The sequence below is a fragment of the Diachasma alloeum genome, unplaced genomic scaffold, assembly GCF_001412515.2.
Source record: "Diachasma alloeum isolate Michigan unplaced genomic scaffold, Dall2.0 Dall_scaffold_00368, whole genome shotgun sequence".
Taxonomy (NCBI): Eukaryota; Metazoa; Arthropoda; class Insecta; order Hymenoptera; family Braconidae; genus Diachasma; species Diachasma alloeum.
In genome coordinates this window covers 815,370-836,599 of record NW_021680507.1, presented here as the reverse complement: position 1 = coordinate 836,599, position 21,230 = coordinate 815,370, and the positions used below count along the sequence as shown (strand labels likewise).

Below are 21,230 nucleotides of genomic sequence, written 5' to 3'. Positions count from 1 at the left end.
ATCGAGTTTCGTATATTGCAATAGAACTGGGGAGTCTTTCCCTAATTTTTTATCCCTAATTTAGAATTTTTTCCATTTTTTTTTGTTGGAGGCCTTACCAGGTTTTTATTAAGCTAGTAAAACCACCAATAAATCAATAAAAACTTTATTGAATTTTTTCTGCCAATCTGAAGTTTTTGAAAATTTTGCAATCCATCCGTGCAGTTTGCAAAACTCAAAAAATTAAAAAATATCATAATCAGTAATTTATGATTAAATAATGGACTGAATGATGAAGCAAGCAACTAAAGGTTGCTCCCATTTTCAGTATGGAAAGATTCACAAATACAAATAAAGTCATCAGGGGAGGGTTTCAAAACATTGACGGAAATAATAATTGGAATTTACTGAGTAATTAATTGTAATGAATTAATTAAATATACGATGAATAGCTCTGGAAAATTTCTCAAAAAAAATCTTAACAGGAATTTCAATATCTGGCCTAAATACAGAGATATTTCCCAAAAACTGGATTGAAAAAGTGAACTCCCCTCGTCATTAACTCCTTAAAAAAATTCATTTGCAATTTTATTTCTATTTTAATTAACGAGTAGGTGTAAACCGACAATGCCTCAACCGCTTCCATATAATAAAGCTCCCCTCCCCCTCTCCACGCCAAACGATAATATTATGACTGAGTGAAAATTACAAATCATTCCATATGGAATTACCTTAAGAATGCTTTCCCGTTTTTTCTAAATATCTCAGAATCCATAAAAAACCCAGAAAATTTCATCTAGACCTTTTTTGTAGCTCTGAAAAAATCCTCCAAGAAATATCTTCACAAAAATTTCGACATCTGCCCTAGATACCGAGATATTCCCCAAAATCCGAATTGAAAAATTGACCTCATCCCCTCGCCATCAACTCCTCAAAAAAATTCATCTGAATTTTATTTCTACTTTAATTAACGAGTAGGTGTGAACCGACAATGCCTCCACTCCTTCCGTATAATAAAGCCCCCCCCCCCCTCCCCAAACGATAATATTATGACTGAGTGAAAATTACAAATCATTCCATATGGAATTACCTTAAGAATGCTTTCCCGTTTTCTCTAAATATCTCAGAATCCATGAAAAACCCCGAAAATTTCATCTAGACCTTTTTTGTAGCTCTGAAAAAATCCTCCAAGAAATATTTTAACAAAAATTTCGACATCTGCCCTAGATACCGAGATATTCCCCAAAATCCGAATTGAAAAATTGAACTCACCCCCTCGCCATCAACTCCTCAAAAAAATTCATCTGAATTTTATTTCTACTTTAATTAACGCGTAGGTGTGAACCGACAATGCCTCAACCGCTTCCGTATAATAACCCCCCCCCCCTCCCGCTCCCGAAAACATAATATTATATTTAAAATATACTCTCGCACGTCTCGGCATTAGAAAGCCGAAGAAAAGTGGGCAATGATCCAGACTTGTTCAGCAAAGATCCAAAAATAGATTAGATTTTCGACGTCCCACTGGCTTCCTCGAGTCTCTTCCCGCCTGCAAGCGCAGTCGAGCCCCAGTGGGAGCATCATCACCGTGTTATCATCATCCAGTTGCTATTTCACTGGATTTTTACCCGGCATGAGCGTGAGTGGACAAACAAATCATGAAAAATCATCTCGATCGATAGATAAATTTTAAAGATCCATAATCACTTCATCTTCGATTTCGCCTCGCGATTCTTCGTCGGTCTCAAAAATTTCTAGCATTTCTTCCTCTTCTCGGAGGGGGTGTTTTGTGTTTATTGATGGAGAACGGGTGCAACCAGGAAATGTATGTTAATTCATAGAAATAAACTGAGTAGCGCACGCTTGGCGATTTATTTTTGGAGATTGAGCAGCCGATGGCTTTTCCTCAGTTTCACAAATAGAATCGACGATCGACGCTCTCACCACCCCCCACCCCCTCACGAATTTCCGAATATTTGTGCGAAAACGATTGAGATGATTTGAATTTAACTTCATGATTTTTTTACTGGGTTTCGGGGGTAATTTGTTGAGGTGTTTGGTGGAGTTGAAGCTGATGGTTTAGCTGTGGGGAAAAATGTCTTGCAGAATCCCGGGCCGGAGAAGTGGCGGCCAATGGCCATTTCCAATCCGTCCACCCGACTGAGGATGGCGAGGACAATGCCCCATTGGGTCATGGTACGTTTTTTGCTTACGAGTGGAAGCTTTGTAATCGCTCAAATTTAAGTTCTCAATTCAGTAGCGAAGTGCACTGAGGAAAAAAATTACTTTTCTGTACTGCTTCTCACGATTTCTCGTCTGGGAATTGGTATTACATACTTCCCAAACTCGAAAACTTGAAAATCACTACAGAAAAATATTGTTCCTGGGCTGTTGCGATGGGGTTTTTTTACTCGTGTGGTGGGCCAGTTATTTTTCAAGAGAATGCGGCAAAATTAATATCGATGATTGGTGTTTGTTCAAACATGAAAAATATCCTACTTGTTTACTAGGATTTGTACTTAATTTCGAGTATACCGAGGGGAAAACTCAGCCAAGTTGAGAAATCATGGACCATGATTTACAGTACCAAATCATGGTGTCACTCAATCAGGGAGTGAATAGCCCCCCGGAATTATCAATGACGACAAATTTTGCTTTTTTTACTTTTTTAATTCAGTAGCGAAGTGGAAAGAGATGAGTCAATTTTGACTATTGACCAGTTTTCAATGAATATCTCCGAATCTAAGGAAGATAGAAAAATTTTTGTTACAAACTTTTTTGTGGAACCGATTGAGTGCTACAATAAATGTAATTACGAAAAATTCGCTATCTCCCTTAGATTCGGAAATATTTGGCAAAAAATCAACTGGGAGATAAGTCGAGTTATCTCCGTTTACCACTTCACTACTGAATTTATTTTTTCTCGTTACGCTCCCCGACTCAACTGGAGTTTACTCATACTCCCTTAAACTCCCCTGAACTAGGCACAGGAGCAGCAAAAATCGCCGGCGCACCCCCGCGGCCCCCCAGCCCCCCCGAAGGTCCCTCCGCCATCGCTGACCGGCGACTGCGGCGATCCAGACTACGAGGTCATCGAATTTCCCCCGCCGAATCGATCGCAGAATCACGAGGCCAACCTCCAGGCCCGAAATCCCCAGAATCCCCTGAAATGCGCGCTCTGCGGTGGCGCGAATCTCTTCGCTCGTTGCGACGTCTGCAGGGAAAACTTCTGCGAGGCATGCGACGACATGAATCACAAGCACCCGAAGAGACGCGGCCACACGAGGAGGAGAATTTTTAGTCAGGAGGTCTCCTGCAGGACCAGACCCCCGCTCCCACCAAAGGGGGAACCCCAGGCGCCACCAGTCCCGCCACCACGACGAAACCGTAGAAACACTCAGGTAGGCTGCGCACTGGCCTGACAACAGCCACCACTCACACCATTTCAGGAATTTCAAATTTCGAATTTCTGCACTTTTTTATGAGTTCCGAGGGTTCAGATGAGCTTTTGGATTTTGGAAAAACTTTAGATATTTTTTGGCTGTAATCAGGAGTCGGTACGAATACTTGGGGCCATTTAGGGAACTTATTGTTTCCTTTTTACAGAGGACACGCGCGAAAAATTTCAGAGAAAATGTAATGAATTTCATGGAACATTCTATTGGATTTGTATTGAAAATTTTATTAGTTTTCGGATGATTCGGTTGAAGAATTTTGCAAATTTACTCGGTGTATGTCCGGTAGAAACTATTTGATAGAAAAAATCTAGAATTTCATTTTTATACTTTTTCTATTGAGACATTTTCTATAGGAATTCCTCGACATGAATTTTCCAAGTTTTTCAGAGGACACGCGCGAAAAATTCCAGAGAAAAACTTGACAAATTTGATGGAAAATTCTATTCGATTTCTATTGAAAATTCTATTAGTTTTCGACCGATTCTGATGAAGAATTTTGCAAATTTACTGAGTGTATGTTCGATAGAAACTATTTGATGATAGCATTTCATTTTTATAATTTTTTCATTGAGACATTTTCGATAGGAATTCCTCGACATGAATTTTCCAAGTTGTTTCAGAGGACACGCGTGAAAAATTCCAGAGAAAAACTTAAAAAATTTAATGAAAAATTCTATTCGATTTCTATTGAAAATTCGGTTCGTCTTCGAACGATTCTGTTGAAGAATTTCGTAAATTTACTGGGTGTATGTCCGGTAGAAACTATTTGATAGAAAAAATCTAGAATTTCATTTTTCTACTTTTTCTATTGAGACATTTTCTATAGGAATTCCTCGACATGAATTTTCCAAGTTGTTTCAGAGGACACGCGTGAAAAATTCCAGAGAAAAACTTAACAAATTTGATGAAAAATTCTATTCGATTTCTATTGAAAATTCTGTTCATCTTCGGACGATTCTATTGAAGAATTTCGCAAATTTACTGGGTGTATGCCCGGTAGAAACTATTTGATGGAAAAAATCTAAAATTTCATTTTTCTACTTTTTCTACCGAGACATTTTCTATAGGAATTCCTCGACATGAATTTTCCAAGTTTTTCAGAGGACAAAAATTTGACAAATTTGATGGAAAATTCTATTCGATTTCGATTGAAAATTCTATTAGTTTTCGGCCGATTCTGATGAAGAATTTTACAAATTTACTGAGTGTATGTCCGATAGAAACTATTTGATGATAGCATTTCATTTTTCTACTTTTTTTATTGAGACATTTTCTATCGGAATTCCTCGACATAAATTTTCCAAGTTTTTTCCACTCAATACTTTTTCGCTTTTTATTAAAAAATTGGAACGAAAAACTAGGAAAATGGACCTTTTCATTCTGGAACTCTAGGGGAAATACTTATTCCGTTCATCGAACTGAAAAACCTTCGAAAAAATAATGAAAAATTCTGGTAAATATTAATATTGAAGATGATATAGATTTGAGCCCTCAAAAATGATGATTGATATGTAAATTCGGTAGAAGTGTTCGAAATTCCTAGGGGGGTTGACATGAGGAAAAAGTATCCGAAAATCTAGTGACTCTCAAGATGAAAATGTCTATTGGAGCTGATAGGAATTTCTATATAAAATCTCCCAATCAAATAAATTTTATAGAAAAATCTAATTTTATCTATTTCTTTTATAGAATGTTTTCCATGCAATGTCTATTTGAATCGGATAAAAATTAATAGAAAATCCAATAGAAATCTAATACATTTTTCTGTATTGTTATGTATTGCATATTTTCCAAACTCGGAAACATGAAAATCACTCGAAAAAATCTTGTCCCGGGCCTTTGCAAAGGGGTTTTTTCACTTGTGCGGTTGGCCAGCCCTCACCCTCGGCTTCTAACGTCGACTCCACACGAGTAAAACCCCCATCGCAATCGCCCGGAATAGTATATTACGATACAAGTGAAAAATAACTATTTTCATGACTATTAAGTACAGAACCGGTAAAACCGTTCAAGTCGATTCAGCCCTTAGCTGAGTTTTCGAGCAATATCTCCGAATCTGAGGGAGATAGCGAAATTTCCATAATCACCTTTTTTGTAGCCCTCAATTCGTTCTATAAAAAAGGTCATAACAAAAATTTTCCCATCTCTCTTAGATTCTGAGATATTCGTTGAAAACTGGTCAATAGTCAAAATCTCTTCAAAATTCTTACGAAACATCTTCCTCATCTGCAAGAAAAAAATTTAAAAAATCTTTTATTAATTTTTATATAACAACAAACGATTGCAGAACTTCGTACAGAGAAGAAATGATAATGTACGTTAAAGTGAAGAATTGTCACACCGAGGCGTCAGTTTTCTCCACACATATATTAAAAATATAAAACTCAATGTAATGAACACTTCAAAGTGAAATATTACAGGGAGAATATTCTACACGATATTAGTTGCTTTACTCCCCACCCCTCCTATCCTGAAGTTATCCTGTAGAAATAATTTGAGAGGAAGTAGAGGGAATCGTCATGAAGGGAAGTGTCAGTTCTGTGGGGATAATTTAATCTGAGGTTTCGGGCCCTAGGCGAGGGCTACGGTAAATCAGGATGCCGGTGTTTCGGTCGGGGTGAAAAGAAACATCAATCATCAGGAGAGGCCCTTGCCGTCAGCACCTGATGGGGGTTTTATCAATCAACGAGGGGCTCAGTCGCATTCGGCTTTGGATACTGTCGGCTCGGGGATGGATAAAATGTCAACTTTACAGGTGAATTAGCATTTTGATAATGAAATTAATGTCAGAATTTTGGTTTCGCAGTGAGGAAATTTTTATTGAGAGATTTTTGGAAGGAAAAAATAAAAATAAAAAGTCCTTCCTCCATTTTTGAAAAATGTATTTGAACGAAAAATGAAAAATGCATTTTTTTTATTTTCAGAGAATTCTTTTGCAAGAAAAAATGAAAAATTGAATTTGTAATTCAGTTTTTGGTGATTTTTTTTTTTTTCACCAAATAATCGAAATTAAAAGGAATCATTTGTTTTCTCATTTTTTAAATAATTGTATTCAACCAAAAAATGAAAATTCAAGTGTTTTCCATTTTTAAAGGATTTTTTGGAATAAGACAATTAAGGATTGAGAAAATCGTCATTTTTAAAAAATTTTTTTGCTACAAAAACAATTAAAAATTGAGTTTCAAACTAATATTTTTCAAATTCAGATTTTTTGGTGCAGTGTTCCAATGTTTTTTGCAACAAAAAAATCCAATTGAAGAGAAAAATTGGTTTTCTCTTTTTTAAATAATTGCATTCAACCAAAAAATGACAATTCAGATTTTTCCAACTTTTAAATATTTTTTTGAAACAAGAAAATTAAGAATGGAGAAGGTCAAGTCAGTTTTTAAAATTTTCAAAGAATTATTTTGCAACAAAAAAATTAAAAATTGAATGTGAAATTCATATTTTTCAAATTCAGAGTTTTTCGTGTAGTTTTTCAATTTTTTTTGTAAAAAAAACAAAATTGAAGAGAAAAATTTATTTTTCCCATTTTTTAAATAATTATTTTTCAAGGAATCGCAAGCAAAAAATAAGAATTCAGATTTTTTCAATTTTAAAAGAATCTTTTGCGACAAAAAAATTAAGAATTGAGAACAATCGACTTTCAAATTCCTATTTTTAATGAACTGTTGAATTGTTGGATTTTGAATCAACTTTTAGGTTTTTATTCAAGTTGTTTAATCGAACAATGTTTCAGGAGAGATATCGAAGATACCAGGAGGCGATGAGAGCTCAGGACGCGAGCAGAAGAAGACTAAACACCCCGGAGGGTTCCAGGGAGGGTAGCAGCCCCAGACCCTTGAGTCTGGGCTCCTCCCGACCAAATTTGCTCACGCCCCCACCCCCTCCACCCCCCAGGAGCATGATGGGATCCTCCAGTGTGTCGGATCTCTCCGCTCACCACCTGTGGAACCCGGGGATGCAGCAGGTGAAAATTCAGAAAACGAAATTTTTTATTCTCAATTCGTAAATATCCATTCATTGATAATTTCTCGACAATTATTCTGTGAATATCTCAAAAACAAATAGATTTATCGAAAAACGTCAGAAAAACTTCCTTATAGCCCATAAAATTCTCTACAAAAAATATTCTGGCCATTTTTCTTTTCAATTTATTCCTTCAAAAGATATTCACAAAATAATGTTTCTGAAAATTTTTAATTGGCGAATTGTCAACTTTATGATGTCTCTCCCTAGCTTATTTTGTAAATATCTTCTAAACTAATTAATTCACCGAAAAATGTCAAAAGGCCTTTTTTGTAGCCCACGAAATTCCCCATAAAAAATATCTGAACCATTTTTTTCTCAACGCACTCTCTCCAAAGATATTTGCTAAATAATTCCCAAACAATTCCAGAGAACTAAATTTTTCATTCAATGCCCTTCTCAATGGAATGCATCAACGATTAAATTAATTGACGCATCGAATTCTTCTTAGGCCCAATCAATGGCACATTCGGGTCCCCGCGGTGTCCCCATGCTGTGCGACCCCCCAGGCCCCCCCTAGGACACGAGCCTTCGAAAAATATCCACAAAATGTTTCTGAAAATTTTGAATTAGCGAACTGTCAACTTTTTGATGACTCCCCTACCTTATTTCTTAAATATCTCCTAAACTAATTGATTTACTGAAAAACGTCAAAAGGTCTTTTTTGTAGCCTATAAAATTCCCCACAAAAAATATTTGAACTATTTTTTTCTCAACGCACCCCCTCCAACGATATTCGCTAAATAATTCTCCAACAATTCCAGAGGACTGAATTTTTCAATCAATCCCCTTCTGAATGGAATGCATCAACGATTAAATTAATTGACGCATCGAATTCTTCTTAGGCCCAATCAATGGCACATTTGGGTCCCCGCGGTGTCCCCATGCTGTGCGACCCCCCAGGCCCCCCCTAGGACACGAGCCTTCGAAAAATATCCACAAAATGTTTCTGAAAATTTTGAATTAGCGGTCAACTTTTTGATGACTCCCCTACCTTATTTCTTAAATATCTCCTAAACTAATTGATTTACCGAAAAACGTCAAAAGGTCTTTTTTGTAGCCTATAAAATTCCCCACAAAAAATATTTGAACCATTTTTTTCTCAACGTACCCCCTCCAAAGATATTCGCTAAATAATTCTCCAACAATTCCAGAGGACTGAATTTTTCAATCAATCCCCTTCTGAATGGAATGCATCAACGATTAAATTAATTGACGCATCGAATTCTTCTCAGGCCCAATCAATGGCACATTTGGGTCCCCGCGGTGTCCCCATGCTGTGCGACTCCCCAGGCCCCCCCTAGGACACGAGCCTTCGAAAAATATCCACAAAATGTTTCTGAAAATTTTGAATTAGCGGTCAACTTTTTGATGACTCCCCTACCTTATTTCTTAAATATCTCCTAAACTAATTGATTTACCGAAAAACGTCAAAAGGTCTTTTTTGTAGCCTATAAAATTCCCCACAAAAAATATTTGAACCATTTTTTTCTCAACGTACCCCCTCCAAAGATATTCGCTAAATAATTCTCCAACAATTCCAGAGGACTGAATTTTTCAATCAATCCCCTTCTGAATGGAATGCATCAACGATTAAATTAATTGACGCATCGAATTCTTCTTAGGCCCAATCAATGGCACATTTGGGTCCCCGAGGTGTCCCCATGCTGTGGTACCCCCCAGGCCCCCCCTGGGACACGAGCCTGAGCGGTTCAACGATGAGTCTGAATCATCCCGCGCTGTGGGGCTACCCCATGGGCTACAATCCCCAGGCGATGCTCCCCCCTCAGTACCCAGGGACCCTGTCCCGGTGCCAGAGCCCCGCGAGGAGCTACAAGTCGAGGAGGAGCAGAGCGCCCTCACCCTCGCCCAGCACAAAGTCCAGGAAGTCGATGGTCTCGAGGTCGAGGTCAAGACCTCCTTCGGATTCACCGAGTGACGCCAGTTCTGAGGAGTCCGACGAGTCCGATTTCGATGACAGATTGTCCAGGTGCTCCAGGAGCCTGAGGAGGGGCAGTTTCGCCAAGGGGAGGGGGTACCACGATGACGAGAGGGCTAGTGTCTCGAGGAATCGAAGAGGGTGAGTTTCCAGAGATCTTTTGATTATTCAGAAAACTTTATGGGGAATTTCTTGCTGAAAATTTTCTGCTGTGAAATTTCTCTGCGGTACGATTTCGTGATGGATCATTTGATATTAATATAGGGGAGAGTGGGGCCAAATGAAACAGCCGAAAAAGCGACTATTTGACGCAATTCAAGCAAAAAAAAAATTTCAACTTTTGTTTATCAACTTTTTTTATTATTGGGAGTACTGATGAGAATAATAATTTTCTATTCGGTAGAAAAGAACATGCGGTGCGAAAAAATCAGTGATATTCGAAAGCCCTGTATAGCGTAGCGACTACCTCCACAGATGAATCCCACTCCCCTGTTAGATCTCGATCTCAACGTCCACTAGTCAGCTTGTCCCCTGACTCTCCAGCAGCCAAACTAAGACCTCGTCATCGCTGAGTCTATGGTCTCTCCTCATTCGAAACTCCCGAAGGTTTTTCATACCTTTCTCATACCGAGACGACAATATTAATAATTTTCACTAATTTCATCCACAGTTCTCTTTTCAAGTAATATGAAATATTTCATCTATAATTCAATTGATTAGATTATGGCGATTACACTTTTCTTTTTTCATTCGATTGAAATTCAGCATCACATTTTCCTTTTCCCCCTCTGGGTCTCCCCCTGGGCCTTCCTCTGGACTTTGGATCTTACTGTTTCATTTTCTTTTCAATTAATCCATTGGCAAGATCTTCTCCCCTCAAAACTCCTCAATTACTTTCCATTCTACTGAATGAAAAATTATTATTCTCACCAGTAATCTCAATAATAAAAAAAAGTTAAAAAACAAAAGATTGTTTTTTAACTTTTAAAGATTGAAGAAAACAGTTGTTTTTCGACAGTTTCATTTTGCCCCATTCTCCCCAAAATGCAGTTGTTAGTCCTTAAGGTTTTCACGCCGTGAAACGCCTGATTAAAAACAATGAAACGAACCTTGCAAAATTATTTGAAAAATAATTGCGTTGATTAATTTCCAGCCACTGGAGATCAGACGACCGAATATCGCTCCCACCCCCCAGAAACCCGGACTACTCAGACGTGGAGACTCGTTCCTACTCGTCCCGGCAGCCCTCCGAAGCCGAGGAAGACCGCAGATCCCGTCGAGGGGGTTCAATCCTCCGCGAGGATCCTCGTCGTCGTCCCCAGCTCTCCGAGACCGACGAGGATCGTCGCAGGAGCGTCTCCAGAACCCTCCAGCGCTCCTCCATCTCCCGACAAAACTCAGAGACCGACGAGGACCGCCGAAGAGACTCGAGAAGAAGGCGATCCCAATCCATTGAGCGATCTCTCGAGGACGAAAAAGTTCGCGTAAAAAATCCGATAAAATCCAATGGCCTCAGAAATCACCGGAGATCTAGTACTGATCAGGATTCAGACTCGAAAATAAATCGCGAAGTCGTCAGGAAGGTTCAAAAATCCCCGAAAGATAGAGAAGAAAAGCTGGAAATGAAAACTGAAGAGGAAAATTCACAGAAAAATCAGGAAGCCTCGAGAAAAATTCAGGAAAATCCACAGAAAAATGCGAAGAAAATCGAGGGAATTTCTCCAATAAAAAATAATCCCAAACAAGAACAGAAAGTTGATAGTTCCCTCGACAAAAAGATGGTGAAACAGAAATTATTGATGAATTCGTCTAGAGAAAGGGGAACTGTCAATGAAGAATGGGCCTGTGAGCATTGCACATTTATAAATGATGCCAAGGTGAAGGTCTGCGTCGTCTGCTGCAAGACGAGGAGGTGTGCATTGCCCCCGAGTCCAAATAACGATTCACCGAGTCCAGATGGGGACAAGAAACGAGGGGTTCGGGTGTCCAACAGCGAGGAGAGCGACTCCCCTGCGAATATCAAAGGTAGAATGAGAAGGAAAATAAGTTTTTCTTTTGGAACTAAGGTTTTTAAGTGATTTTTGAGGACTCGGTGATGATTTCGGGGGAATTTTCTCTCGTTACTAAATGGATTTTTATTGTCTATTGATTGCAAAGGACTTGGATGATAATTTTTATGATTTATATGAACGTTTATACACTCCTGTGCACTCTTGTACTCTTGAATGAATAATAAAGAATATTAAAATGAAGATGTTGATGAGTTTAGTTGGATTTTTTATTATTCATTCAGAGGCGTTTTGAGTTTGAAACTTTTTGTTAGCATTTGGTCGATGGAAATGGTCGATTGAAAATATTTTGTAGAAAAAAGAGTAGAATTAGATTTTTCTGTAGAAGTTATTCTATTGAGATATTTTTCGCAGAAATTTCTTGACTCGAATTTCCCAAGTCTTTTGGTTGATTCTTTTAATAAAAAAAGACGAAAAATGGAGTGAAAAAACTTGGACAATTGACAAGATCAAATTCTACTGATTTCATCCATAAAATAGTTTTTATGGGACATTTTCTATTGAAAGACGCTCACTAAAGTTCTGGAATTCTTCAATGCAATCGGCCAAAGATTAATAGAATTTTTCAGAGAATTCGCTAGGGTTTTCTAAGAAATTTTTCCTGCATGATTGATTTTGTGAATTCCAAAAGAATTTTTGTCTTTCTTTATTGCAGAAAGATTGCAGGAGAAAATCCCTTCGGAGCCGTAAGAAAATACATAAGACTACAAATTTTTTTTACAAAAGCGCCACTAAATATATTACAAACAGCATTAAAAAAACAACAAAAGAACATAAAGCCATAATCCGTTCAAAAAACATATAGCTCACCCTCACGCTCTCAAAAAACGAGGGGCTTTAGAGCGAAATGTCAGATGATGTCTTTTGTAGAAAACAATTTTTGATGATGGATTTTGACAAACTCCTGTCTTCTTGAGGGATTTAATTAAATTAGTTGCTAGGTTTTAAAGAGAAATGTCCGAGGTCCTTTTCTATAGCTGAAAAAAATTCCTACAAAAAAGATTTTTTGACCAATTTTCCAAAAACTCGTCCCTTCAGAGATATTTAGGTGGTGGTAAATGGTAGTTTTGTTCCGGCGAGATTAATCGTCTATAAATCTTCATTTTTATTATCTTTTAAATAATTCAAAAACTTTTTTGTGAAAAATTTCAGAAAAGTAAAGTTATTACAAACTTACAGTTGTTTTAAAAGTAAAAGTAAGTTATTTTTTTTTCGGTACAAAAAAAACTTTTAATAATTGTCCACCAATCTCGTCATAAAAAAACAAGTTGTTGCATACATACCCACACAGACATGACCGAACAACACGACAATTCAATTCAATTCAATTCATGACAATTTCTTCGCGATTCATAACGTTCTAGATCATTTGCAATCAAAATTAGAGAATCAAAAAATCGGTCAAATACAATTTCTCTCAATTTATTTGTAATCTCCCCGGTTTATTCTAGAGGAGGAAAATTCTAGTGACGTAGTTGAAGAGGAAGATGAGAAGGAACAGGAGGAGAAGGAGAAAATACATGAGAAGGTACCACTGAAATGCACGTCAACGTCGACGTCTCCAATCAGAGATTTAGGACCTGAACCACCAGAACCGAAAAAACTGCCTTCTTTGAATGCCTCTCCTGCCCCTGGGAGCCCCGTCCCCTCGCCTGTGCCACCCTCAGGGGCCCAGGCGGTTTCCATCGAAAGGGGGACGTCACCCCCACCTCAAAGTATTGCCACACAGGTGAAAAATACATCTAATCGGGAGAAATATTATTTTTTTTAATAGTTCTGAGGCTGTCAAGTTTTATTCATCATGTTTGATGATTCGAAAATATGAATTGTTTCAAAATATTTCAAGTCTTCAGATTTTTCACGAAACTCCTTCCCTCCAGAAATATCCCAAACATTTTCTTCAATTTCTTTTTGGTTTCTCACAATTAATTTTTGCTTGAAATTTCATTAAAAAATATATTTGATGAAAATTAGCCGGCAATACGATTTTTAATAGTTGTTTCAAGTTGATTATTTTATCCATTCATTTGTGTTTTTAAAATTGAAATCAAATTTTCAAAAAATTTCATATGAAATAAAAAATTGTTGTTCTCACATTTGGAATATTCAAATAATACTATATTTATCAGCTTTGATGATTAAAAAATATGAATAATTTAACAGTTCAAGTCTTCATACATTTCTCAAATCTCTTTTTCTCCAAAGACATTCCAAAAATTTTCTCGTGTTCCCAAAATTAATTTTCGCATGAAATTTCATAGAAAAATATATCAAAATCATTTGATGAAAATTACATGGAAATACAATTTTCCATTCATTCAATCTGTCAATCCATTCATTTGTGTTTTTAAAATTGAAATAAAATAAAAATTTCATACGAAATTAAAAAAAACGGTTGTTCCCAGATTTGAAATATTCAAATATTTTATTCATCAGCTTTGATGATTAAAAAATATGAATAATTTAACAATTCAAGTCTTCAGACTTTTCCCAAAACTTTTTTTCTCCAGAGACATCCCAAAAATTTTCTCGTTGTCTCAAAATTAATTTTCGTTCAAATTTTTTTTGTCTTCTCCAAATAAATTTCCGCATGAAATTTCATTTAAGAATATATCAAAATTATTTGATGAAAATTACATAGAAATACGATTTTCCATTCATTCAATCTATCAATCCATTCATTTGTGTTTTTTAAAATTGAAATCAAATAAAAATTTCATATGAAATAAAAAACTGTTGTTCTCAGATTTGGAATATTCAAACAATATTTTATGCATCAGTTTCAATGATTCAAAAATATTAATAATTTACTAGATCAAGTCTTCAGACTTTTCCCAAAACTTTTTTTCTCCAGAGACATCCCAAAAAATTTATCGTTTTCTCAAAATTAATTTTCGCTCAAATTTTTTTTTGTCTTCTCCCAATAAATTTCCGCATGAAATTTCATTTAAGAATATATCAAAATTATTTGATGAAAATTACATGAAAATTACATGGAAATACAATTTTCCATTCATTCAATCTATCAATCCATTCATTTGTGTTTTTTAAAATTGAAATCAAATAAAAATTTCATATGAAATAAAAAACTGTTGTTCTCAGATTTGGAATATTCAAACAATATTTTATGCATCAGTTTCAATGATTCAAAAATATGAATAATTTACTAGTTCAAGTCTTCAGACTTTTCCCAAAACTTTTTTTCTCCAGAGACATCCCAACAATTTTCTCGTGTTCTTAAAATTAATTTTCGCTCAAATTTTTTTTTGTCTTCTCAAAATAAATTTTCGCATGAAATTTCATTTAAGAATATATCAAAATTATTTGATGAAAATTACATAGAAATACGATTTTCCATTCATTCAATCTATCAATCCATTCATTTGTGTTTTTTAAAATTGAAATCAAATAAAAATTTCATATGAAATAAAAAACTGTTGTTCTCAGATTTGGAATATTCAAACAATATTTTATGCATCAGTTTCAATGATTCAAAAATATGAATAATTTACTAGTTCAAGTCTTCAGATTTTTCCCAAAACCTTTTTTCTCCAGAGACATCCCAATTTCATTTAATTTTCTAGACGTATGAAGTCCCTCAAGAGGTCAAAGCAGCCGCCCAAAGAAAATCGAAACCAACTCCGGAACCTCGCCAACTATTCTGCGATGAGGACACTGACTCAGAGGTATGAAAAACCCCCGAAACCCCACAAATCGAAATCTAAGACTAAAGAAGGCGACTGAGACTCTGTTCTAGGACCCGATGCTGTACCCCAACAGTCCAGACTTGTACCCACGTGTCCTCCAGCCCCACTACGTCGTCCAGCCAACGTCGGCCCATCGATCCAGACGAAATTCCATCGACTCTTCTCACCTTTATTACCGCTCTAGGGTAAATCAACGATTTTCCCCGGAAATTTCATGATTGTTTATCATTTTTTTCGCTTTTTATTGTTTATTTTTGGGTTTGTTAATTCCTTGTGAAGCCTCGGTGTGATAATTAGATGTAGATGTAATTATTATTACTGAAATAAATAACTAAAACACGAAAATTGAATGAAATTTCCGATTTTTCAATTCATTAATTTCAAATTTATCACCATTATTACTTATTATTACATAAATAAATAAATTGAAAAATCGGGCATTCATTATTTTTTAGTTTTACTTCATCAAAAAAATGTGAAACAATTGACTAATTTTATTCAATTGAGATTATTTTTAAAAAATTCTGTAATCCAAATTTTCTCATCTCTTATTTTTTCTCTTATTTTAAAATCATTTAACTACTACTGCCATTTAATAAATCATTCAATAAATATTGATGAATAATTTAGTCAATTGAATTTAATTTTTCAATGCAATAAAATTTAATTTTTCATTTCTGTTATTTTTTTTATGAAAAAAAACTGGTTTTATTTTAAAAATTGTATAATTGAATTTTCTGCTTGTTAAAATGTTTTTGAAGGAGCCAAGTCAGTCCAGATATCACCAGGAGTCGCCGCAGCACCCGCCATCCCCAAGTGTATCGACCCTGACTCGTCAGGGGCTGGAGATTGTGGAGATGCTGCGAGAGGCTGAGAAGCAAGGATTCTCAGCGGACGATCTCCAAGTGGCCCTGGCCCAGGGTGCTGCGCACCCGGTGGAGTGGCTGACCCAGCAGTGGCCTCACCTCGTGGAGACTGTGCAGGTGCTGGTGTCCACGAGGGGCAGGGAAACGCCGGATGATCGAAATGACATCGGGATTTTGTCTGCAAACGAGGCTAAAGAGGCCCTGAGGAGCTGCAAGGGGGATGTCTGGACTGCTGTGACGAAGGCTATTCAGATGAGACAGCAGAAGGTACGATTTTTGGTTGATGGAGATGGAAGAAGAATCAAAAAGGCCACACGCACAAAAAAAAATAGTACAAAAATCTAGCGAATTCGTCAGACAATTCCGAGGATTTGTATTGAACTTTCTATTAGGTTTTGGACGAGTCAATTCAAATGTTTGATAAAAACTATTCTATAGAAAAAATCAAAAGGATTCGATTTTTCTGTTCAACTCATTGAGGTGTTTTTTAGAATTTCCTCGGCTCAAATTTTCAGTTTTTTAATTTTTAGTTTTCTTTTTTCTTTCATCAAGCAAATCAAACAGAAAACTTGGAAAAATTGAGCCGAGAAAATTCTATAGAAAATGTCGGAAATAGTTGTACAGAAAAATCGAATTCTATTGCCTTTTTCAATAGAATATTTAGAGTTTTTAATAGAATATTAAAATATTTTTTAATAGAATATTAAAAGTGACTCGTTCTAACAATAAATACGAAATTGTTGGAAGAAAAAAGGAAGCTAATAAAAATTGATGAAATGAACTTTTTCTTAACTACTTAATTATTTCTTTAATGAGTGATTGTACAAAAAAATTTTGCAAAAAATTTTTTATTGTAAATTTCATTTCCTATATTTGGTTTCTAGAATATTTTTCTCTGAAATCACTTGTTCAAGAGATAAATGCAAAAATTTTAGACAAGGATTAAAAATTCATGAAAATCCATTAAATAAATTTATTTTTAATTACTGATTTATCTCAGTAATGATGATTTCTAGACAAAATTTTGCACGATTTTTTTTGGTGGGGATTTTATCTTCTTCATGTTGTCCGCTGACATTCTCTCCTTGAACTATTCATTAATAACATTAAAGCCGAATTATTATAGAAACATTATTTTGTCCCATTAATATGATTGACAGCAATTGACCCAATAAATCCTGAAATTCTTTCGTTTTTTTAAATTTTTTTAGTGCGCAGGGATAATGTCAAAAGGTAATTTTCCACTAGTGGATGTGATAAAATCCCTGAACAGTCACGGAGGCAACGAAGACGTTGCACTCCTAGAACTCCAGAAGAATCAACTAAAACCGTTTCTAATGCGAATTTGGGGACCGCCTGTTGGGGTTGACAACGACGAGGCTGCTCCACGCATGGGTAAATAATCTGTCTGATAAATATCTTGAACCAAATAAAAAAAATGAAAAAAAAAATCTGAAATCGGTTTTCGATTTTTTCAGTCCAAATTACAAAAAAATAAGGGTTTTCCTTGGTTTTCAATAAAGAAATCAGTTCACATTTTATTCATCAATTCATTCATTAAAAAGTGAAGAAAATTTTGTGAGTTTATGATTTTTTTTAATGCTCAAGTATGAAAAAATTCAATAGAAAAACTTTCCGAATTCGGTAGAAAATTTTATTGAAATTCTCTAGAAATTTTATTGGGATTCTATTAAAATTCTAGGGAATTCTTGTTAAAATTCTATTTATTTTTTGCGCTGATTCTATGAGATATCTGATAAATAAAACAAAATATAGCGGAAAAAACTTAGAAAATCCATGCCCAATAATTTTAATAGAAAAAATCTCAAGTGAAAAATTCAAACTGAAAAATCAAAATCAATTGACTTTATCCTATTAAATATTTAATAGAATCTGCACAAAAAAAAAACAAATAGAATTTTAATAGAATATAGAATTTCTGGAGAATTTCCATGGAATTTTTTAGCGAATTCGCTGAGGTGTTCTATTAATTTTTTTCATACATAATTCCCTTTCTCATACGACTCTGTGTTATATTGCCCCTTCGAAATGAATTATTATCAATAATACTAGGCTGCCAATAGAGCACGAACTCAACCGGAATATTTTCATTCATACAAACTTCTATTCAGAATTTATTTCAGATTTTTATCTTAAAAATTTAAGTTATGTTTATATTACCTTAAGGGGAGACTACTATGAGTTTTATAAGTCGTAGGTTATTGGAGTGAGACTTTTCATACGTTGAAGATCGATTACATAGATCTGAAAACGCATAATTAGTGTAAAAACAATTTTTTTTATTGTTCATTTGCCCGAAAACGCTTAAAATATTAAAAACAGTTCGGGGCCTCCAATTTTTGAGCCACAAAGAATTTTTTTTTTCAAAATTTTCGAAAGAATATGTGAAATAACAATTACGAGCTATTTTTTTTTAATTTGCCTCTTACATGGCTAAATTTGCTTTTTTTGTATTTTTTTACACAACTATTGAAAAATAGTGGAAATACTGAGAATTCGACTGAAAAAATTGAAGAAAGTTCAAAATCAATCACTAAACTTCAAGAAAATGGTGAAAATACTTCAAAAACTCTTGAAAAAAGTGAAGAAGCTCCAAAATCAATCATCAAAATTCAAAAAAATAGTGGAAATACTGCAAAATCTGTACAAAAAAATGAAGAAAGTTCGAAATCGATTATCACAGTTCAAGAAAATAGTAAAAATACTTCAAAAACTCATTTAAAAATTGAGGAAACCCTAAACTCAATCATCAAAGTCCAAAAAAATAGTGGAAATATTGAATTTTTGTACATGAAAAAAACCAAAATCACCTGTGTAGGAGTCGAATTCCAAAAAACTGGCTCGTAATTGTTGTTCCACACATTTTTCCCAAAATTTTGAAAAAAAAATCTTTTGCAACTCAAAAATTGGAGGCCATGGACTGTTTTTAGCATTTTAAGCGTTTTCGGACAAACGAACAATAAAAAAAAAATTTTTTTGCACTAATTATTCGTTTTCAGATCTATATAATCGATCTTGAACGTACGAAAAATCTCACTCCAATAACCCACTACTTTTAAAACTCATAGTAGTCTCCCCTTAATAAATGAAGAAAATTTTGTGATTTAATGATTTTTAAATGCAGAAGTAGCCAGTGCGATCGATTCGTCACAAATGCTCGATGAAAAATCGATGGCAGCCGGAGGGGGAGTGGAATCGAAGAAACAGGTAATGTCAGAAAAACTCACTGATTTCCCAGAGTTGCAGGAAGAATTGCTGAATAATTCCATCGAAAAAGCATCCAAAATAGCGAGAAAATCCCCCAAAGAAGGTAATAATGAAAACGATTTATTCAGCAGTTGTGAAAGTCCCCGAGACCTAAGTCCAAAAAATAATGAAGCAAAAACAGTGAAGACTCAGCAGAAGCAAGAAATTCCAACTGAGGCATCAACCCCACCTGAGAACCCCAACCCCCCGAAAGTAGATGAATCCCTTCAACTTAAACCCAAGAAATCCACTAAACCTGAAGACGAAACCAATGGAATCGATCAAAATAACGAAATTAATCCGTCAAATGGAATTGATCGATCGAATGGAATTGATCGATCGAATGGAATTGATCAAGACGATGGATTACACAATTCAGAAGCAGTAGAGCAATTGCTATCAGCGATGAAATCCCTTCCTGAACAATTTCTGGGACCTCTGACAGCTGTGTTGCAAGGACTCTCTAACAAATCACATGACGAAATGGGAAATTCAGAAATTGGAGCTCCCACTCCTGTTTACGAGAATGTCGAGCTTTCAGAGGAGATTTTGGAGACTTCATCAGGTGTCTCGGGACCTCCAGGAACGTTCTCAAGCATTTTGGCTGCAGATCCATTGCCTAAAGTCGTTGGAGAGGGTTCGGAAATCATTAAAATCCCTCCGGACGCATCAGACTCACCCCCAACAATCAGGAAAATCGGAAAAGGATGTGAAGTCCTTAATAATAAAAAATTAAGGAAATCTACTGTGATAATGTCACCGGTTCCTTCGCAAGAAATCAGAGAAACATTAGCAAAAGAAGAATATTTTAACTGTAATTTAATTGTTGAAGAACTTGGGGAAAAATTAAGGGGAGAAATAAGAAATTATCAATCAATTCCAGGGAAAGAAATACTAATTAATGCAAAAAATGGAGAAGTAAAAGAACAAACAAGTGACAGACAAGAAATTTCCCGAGACAATAATGAAAACAAATTAATGAAGGGAGAATATAGAAGAGAAATAAGCGGTAATAATCGAAAAATTCCACTTGAATCCTCGAAAATCAAGGCAACTCGGTCAGAAACTCCTGGAAAGGGTGATGAGAGTCTAAAATCGTTCATCCGAGGGCAAGAAAATTGTGGAAATGCTCAAACTACTATTGAAAAAATTGAAGAAAGTTCAAACGAAATCATCAGGATTCAAGAAAATAGTGAAAATACTGCAATAAATCGAAAAATTTCACTTGAATCACCAAAAATACCGGCAACTCCATCAGAAACTCCTGAAAAAAGTGGAGAGAGTCTAAAATCGTTCGTCCAAGTCCAGAAAAATTCTGAAAATACGGCAGAAACTCATTTAAAAACTGAGGAAAATCCAAAATCAATCCTTAAAGTCCAAAAAAATAGTGGAAATACTGAGAATTCTGCTGAAAAAATTGAAGAAAGTTCGAAATCAATCACTAAACTTCAAGAAAATAGTGAAAATACTTCAAAAACTCTTGAAAAAAGTGAAGAAGCTCCAAAATCAATCATCAAAATTCAAAAAAATTGTAGAAATACTGCAAAATCTGTACAAAAAAATGAAAAAAGTTCGAATTTAATTATCACAGTTCAAGAAAATAGTAAAAATACTTCAAAAACTTATTTAAAAATTGAGGAAACTCCAAACTCAATCATCAAAGTCCAAAAAAATACTGGAAATACCCCAAATTCTGTTGAAAAAAATGCAGAAAGTTCAAAATCAGTCATCAAAGTTCAAGAAAACAGTGAAAATACGGCAAAAGCTTATTTAAAAATTGAAGAAACTCCAAACTCAATCATCAAAGTCCAAAAAAATAGTGGAAATACTGCAAAATCTGTACAAAAAAATGAAGAAAGTTCGAAATCAATCATCAAAGTTCAAGAAAACAGTGAAAATACGGCAAAAACTTATTT

The 21,230-nt window shown here is 35.2% G+C and overlaps 1 protein-coding gene across 1 annotated transcript in view; it reads left to right on the top strand.

Annotated features, from left to right (window-relative positions):
- The first annotated feature begins 1,534 nt into the window (after positions 1-1,534).
- Positions 1,535-21,230, top strand: part of LOC107041541 — a 28,521-nt gene continuing 8,825 nt past the window's right edge. Inside the window, exons 1-13 of the mRNA XM_029126341.1 lie at positions 1,535-1,618; positions 2,086-2,175; positions 2,964-3,380; positions 6,013-6,192; positions 7,177-7,407; positions 9,092-9,546; positions 10,559-11,430; positions 12,926-13,203; positions 15,059-15,160; positions 15,232-15,366; positions 15,943-16,314; positions 17,259-17,442; positions 19,193-20,803. Coding sequence (XP_028982174.1) covers positions 1,613-1,618; positions 2,086-2,175; positions 2,964-3,380; positions 6,013-6,192; positions 7,177-7,407; positions 9,092-9,546; positions 10,559-11,430; positions 12,926-13,203; positions 15,059-15,160; positions 15,232-15,366; positions 15,943-16,314; positions 17,259-17,442; positions 19,193-20,803 — 4,933 coding nt within the window. The 5' untranslated portion in view covers positions 1,535-1,612. The remainder of the gene's footprint in view (positions 1,619-2,085; positions 2,176-2,963; positions 3,381-6,012; positions 6,193-7,176; positions 7,408-9,091; positions 9,547-10,558; positions 11,431-12,925; positions 13,204-15,058; positions 15,161-15,231; positions 15,367-15,942; positions 16,315-17,258; positions 17,443-19,192; positions 20,804-21,230) is intronic.